At 25.6% G+C, this 4,701-nt stretch overlaps 1 protein-coding gene across 1 annotated transcript; it reads left to right on the top strand.

Moving 5' to 3' along the window:
* Window positions 1–1,514: 1,514 nt before the first annotated feature.
* On the top strand, window positions 1,515–2,743 carry LOC111625595 (junctophilin-3-like). Its single transcript, XM_023368785.1, has one exon. The coding sequence runs from the start codon at window positions 2,102–2,104 to the stop codon at window positions 2,402–2,404; it is 303 nt and encodes a 100-aa protein (XP_023224553.1). The 5' UTR covers window positions 1,515–2,101; the 3' UTR covers window positions 2,405–2,743.
* Window positions 2,744–4,701: the final 1,958 nt, after the last annotated feature.

The raw sequence follows: 4,701 nt of genomic DNA, 5'->3' as shown, positions 1-4,701 counted from the left end.
AAATTCAGGCAGGCAAAACACCTCAGGAATTTTTCATGGATGATCACTATAAGATATATTGGGGCCTGCTTCTCAGTGTTTGGCTGCTGCCATTGTAGATCTGGCCATATCCATGATTAGTATGGAAAAAGCTCTCTTAGTACCCAAAGGACAGAAAGAGCAAAATTAATATTATTGGGCTGCAATTTGAAAAAATTGTAGACAAATTCCCATTGTCATTCATCCATCTGTCTTTTCTTAATCTCAAGAACAAAGTTAGATAGATGAAATCCAAGACCAGATATGGAAACCTTAGGGGTAGGAAGCCCCAATTAACTATATATGAACTTCCAATGCAAAGCAGAAGTCACATTATTTCAAGTCAAAACTTTTCCCCTGAAAGCAGTTAACAGATGNGTAGGAAATTGCGTTTATGTCCACTCTTGAAAACGAATGCATCATAAATTGTCGTCAAATGATGATAAATGTGTCGTAAAAGAAACTCTGTAGGAAAATTAAATTTACTCTTACCCTACTTAATCTGATGAATAAGTCAATTAGAAAGATTTACAGAAAGACTTATGTTTGGTAGTTAAATTATTAAAACCAATTTTCCAACTTTAAAATCGAGCATCTTCATTTATATTCATTAAATTGGCACTTACATAATTTATATAAATCTGTCTAGATAAACAAAACTTCGGATTAGAATTGCTTTTTTAATGTAAATTTGTTATGCATCTGTTTTAATTCGTTTTCGTATCATTATATGCATATAGTTATATTATTCCTAGTCAGTTTAGCATTAATTAAATTACAGATTTATTTCCTTTAGGATAGAATGTACATCATTAGCGGCATAAATGAACAATTATAATTCGGAACAGTATTATGTTTTGATGGTAGCTTCCTGATGCATATTCATTAGTATCTGCTGTTTCCTATATCGAATGTTGTTGACAGAATCTTTATTCTGTTCTGGATCACGTCTCAACGAACTGTAACAAAAGATCACGTCTGGTCTTTTTCAGTTTTTCTTTTTTCCAGTGGTTTTTTTATATATATATAGGCCTATATATTGGTGTCTCATCCAGAAGAGAACATGTTATTGTTATGGAGAAATAGTTTTGGCTTTTCTGGAATAAAGCCAAGACAGAATTACCAACAGTGCACGTGCACTGTCCATTTTTCGTTTTTCAAAGTTCTCCATTTTGAATTTTTGTCTACTTGGATGTTTGCAAATATTTTGATAATTAAAAATTGGTAAATAATTTATTTCACCTAAAATTTGATTATAATTAGAATCTGTTCCTAACAAAGTTAATAAATCTTATTTGTAAAAATTCTTCCATGTAAATTATCTTGAAAATTCTATTAATTTAGGCTATCTAAATATTTTTTTTGTTTTATAAATAAAAGTATTGATTCTATTCTAGTTAGCAGCACTCTTTTAAAAAAAGTGCGTATTTTTCAGTTAACCGTGTTGGAATTTTTTATCCTCTGTTCTTTTCTATTGAATTCTTTTTATTTAACTATTATGATTTTGAATTTAATGAATTAACAAAAACTAAAAGGATGTTGCTTTACTTATCATTTGAAAGTCTGCTCTGATTAAAAAATTATAAACTACTTATTTAAATGAAAAAAGGTCAACTTCTAAATTCTTATAAAATTAAAGTGACATTTCAAGAGCATTTCGATATTTTTAAGTATAAGTGCATCTTGATATAATTACATTACCTATAATTTAATTAAAATTAAAAGTAGCAGTAATGTAGCCTTGACTACAGTAATCAGATTTGACACTTTGTATTTAAAATTTAATCATCTAGTTTTCTTTACTCGGTAGGTTATTTAGTCTAAGGGAACCATCTACCTACTGTAAATATTATTTTCTGATAATTTAATTTTGTTGTAGGGTCTCCGACTAAAGAAACAACGAAGTACCGGCGACATCGATCGACGTGGAGTGAGTTCTGTTAGAAGTTCTGGTTCGAATTTGAGTTCGGCCAGTTCGGAATCTAGTCAGTCTGGCCTAACACAAACATCCGTCCATACAGACAGCAATGCTAGTTTTGTCAGTCAAGATGATATAATAGATTCCAACGTTATCGAAACTTACATGGGAGAATGGAAGAATGACAAGAGATGCGGTTTTGGTATAGCCGAAAGATCCGACGGTTTAAAATACGAAGGGGAATGGTACAACAATAAAAAATATGGTTACGGTGTTACCACGTTGAAAGACGGAACGAGAGAGGAAGGAAAGTACAAAAACAACGTACTGGTGACGTCAGGAAAGAAAAAGCATCTGTTCCTTCTCAGGTCTGCGAAATTTAAGGAAAGAGTGGAAGCAGCCGTTAATGCTTCTATCAGAGCTTCGCAGATTGCATTACAGAAAGCCGATATAGCCATATCTAGGTAATATTAGAAATATAGTGTTATTTACATATATAACTCGGATATGTTTCCGCCTTCTTGATAGCAAAATATTTACAAAACACGAATTGTTTCTTCTCTTTTAGTAAACGGAAGTTTAGATTCGTATCGTTATGTAAGTTTAATGTTTCTTTAAAAACTAAATAGGTCTACATGAGAAAAGGAAAGTTCACACAAAAGAAAAATAAAGAATTTAAAAAACTCGGGGTCATTGATCGCAAATTTTGGCCAACATTTTACGTCTTCTATATTGTAAGAAAATATTTTTAGCGTGTTTCAGATTTATTAAACGCCGATTTCTAAGTAATTTTAACTTAATTTTTTTTAAAAATAAATTATGAATTTTTGTAAGTATTCATATTTTTATATTTATTTATTTAATAGATTATAGCTTTTTTAAGGAATTAGAATAAAAGTAGTTGTCTTCATAAATTTTATTTGTAACTCTACTTGGATTTAATTTGAAAAAGTATGGATGTGCAATTTTTATCTATTGGCTTAAACTATCAAATAAAATTCATTTTATTGATATAATAAAATAAAATGTTCAACTTTATTGTAAAAAATGCCTTATTTACAATTTCTGAGTTTTTTAATCTAAATTATGTATCTAGAATATTGTGGTTTACTAGCAATTAAAAATTTGTTCGTATTCACTTTGTCTCAATAACTAAGTTTTCCTGAAAACTATGAGTATTAAAAAATGGACATTTTCTGGAAATTATTATTGACATTTCTCACTGAATATTATATCATCACATTTAATAATATTTTATATAATGAATAATTTCATATTAAAATTTGAATTTCTGATTGCTTAAAAATATATTCATAGTCAAATTATTCAATGAGAATAAACTTTTGAATAAAGCAACTGGAATAAATTAAAACAGAGTGATAATTTAAAAAACAAATCCAATTACAGATATGAGATCCTTTCTTGCAATTACTTCTGTTCAACTGCTACTTTATATTATTATATTTTGAATAGTTGAAATTAAATAATGTAAAATTTAATAGTAAAAATAATCAGTATTAGGTAAGAATAATCATATTTATACATACTGTATACTTCATTAATATGTATTATTTGAATTATCAAAAGAGACTCAAAATTTCTATTTATTATAATTTAATGTGCTTTATAAAAAGTAAATTTTTGCTCTAACTTTTATGTTAAACTTTTGTTACAAATGTATTTTAGTATATATTTACTAAATTATATAATATTTTAATAAAAAAGTTATGTTTTAAATTATTTTCATATGTAAATATATCTAAAATTATTAACATTTTTCAAAAGTTTATCTCTCAATATTTTACTTATTACAAAATGAACAACTTTTACCTATTTTTAATTAAATCACATTGAACTAAAGAGTTAATAATGTGTGTATAAGCTATATATAGCAAAACAGTACAATGCAAATTCAACAAAAATATTAACTAATCAAATCAAAATATTAAAAATAATAATAAAGATATTTTTATTTTATATTTTGTTTGATTTATTAAATATTTAAACAGATCATTAATTAAAATTTTAATTTTTTCATTTCTACTATTGGTATTTTGATACATAACTAATTGAATTTTTTCTAATAAAACATGGTGAATATAATACAGTTTTAATTTTCAAACTTGTATATATTGATAAATACAATCTTCTCATACTTTTGTCATATTGATATTATTTGATTGATATTATACAAAATGACTCCAATTGCATTACATAAATATTCTAATTTTATAACTGAATAAATTTTTATATGAGAAAATATTAATTTTTACAGTTTATAATTTTTTTTTAAATTTTTAGTAGTAAAAAAAATGGCGATTTTATTTCTGTAACATATTCGCTTTGTTTTACTAATTTCGAAATTACTGAATTTAGATAAAAAGTTATGCCATAAGTTCTACTGATAAATTTAATGTGTTTTGTATAAAATTCATGTATTTTTTTATTATTATTTTTGGAGTATTCTGGATAGAAGTTTCCTAATACTCTCTTACACACTTTTCACTGGTATAAAAGTTTTTAAATTGTTAAATTTCTTACGTTATGGAAAAATGATTTAAATGTTAGAATTCAAAGAGGAATAATTTATAAACTAACTAAATATTTTTAAAAATGCACGTAATAATTGTTTTTAAATAAAAAGATATGATTAAAATTTTTCAATATATAATATATTGAAAAATTAAATAATATTGATTTTTGTATGTGATATAATAATTTTTTGGCGTTTTTTATTGAAAAATATTTTTAAAGTATATAAAATT

Source organism: Centruroides sculpturatus, unplaced genomic scaffold, assembly GCF_000671375.1.
Source record: "Centruroides sculpturatus isolate CEXI.00-Female unplaced genomic scaffold, Cexi_2.0 scaffold385, whole genome shotgun sequence".
NCBI classification, from domain to species: Eukaryota; Metazoa; Arthropoda; class Arachnida; order Scorpiones; family Buthidae; genus Centruroides; species Centruroides sculpturatus.
Note: the sequence above shows the minus strand (reverse complement) of the source record. Positions and strands in the feature narration are given on the sequence as shown.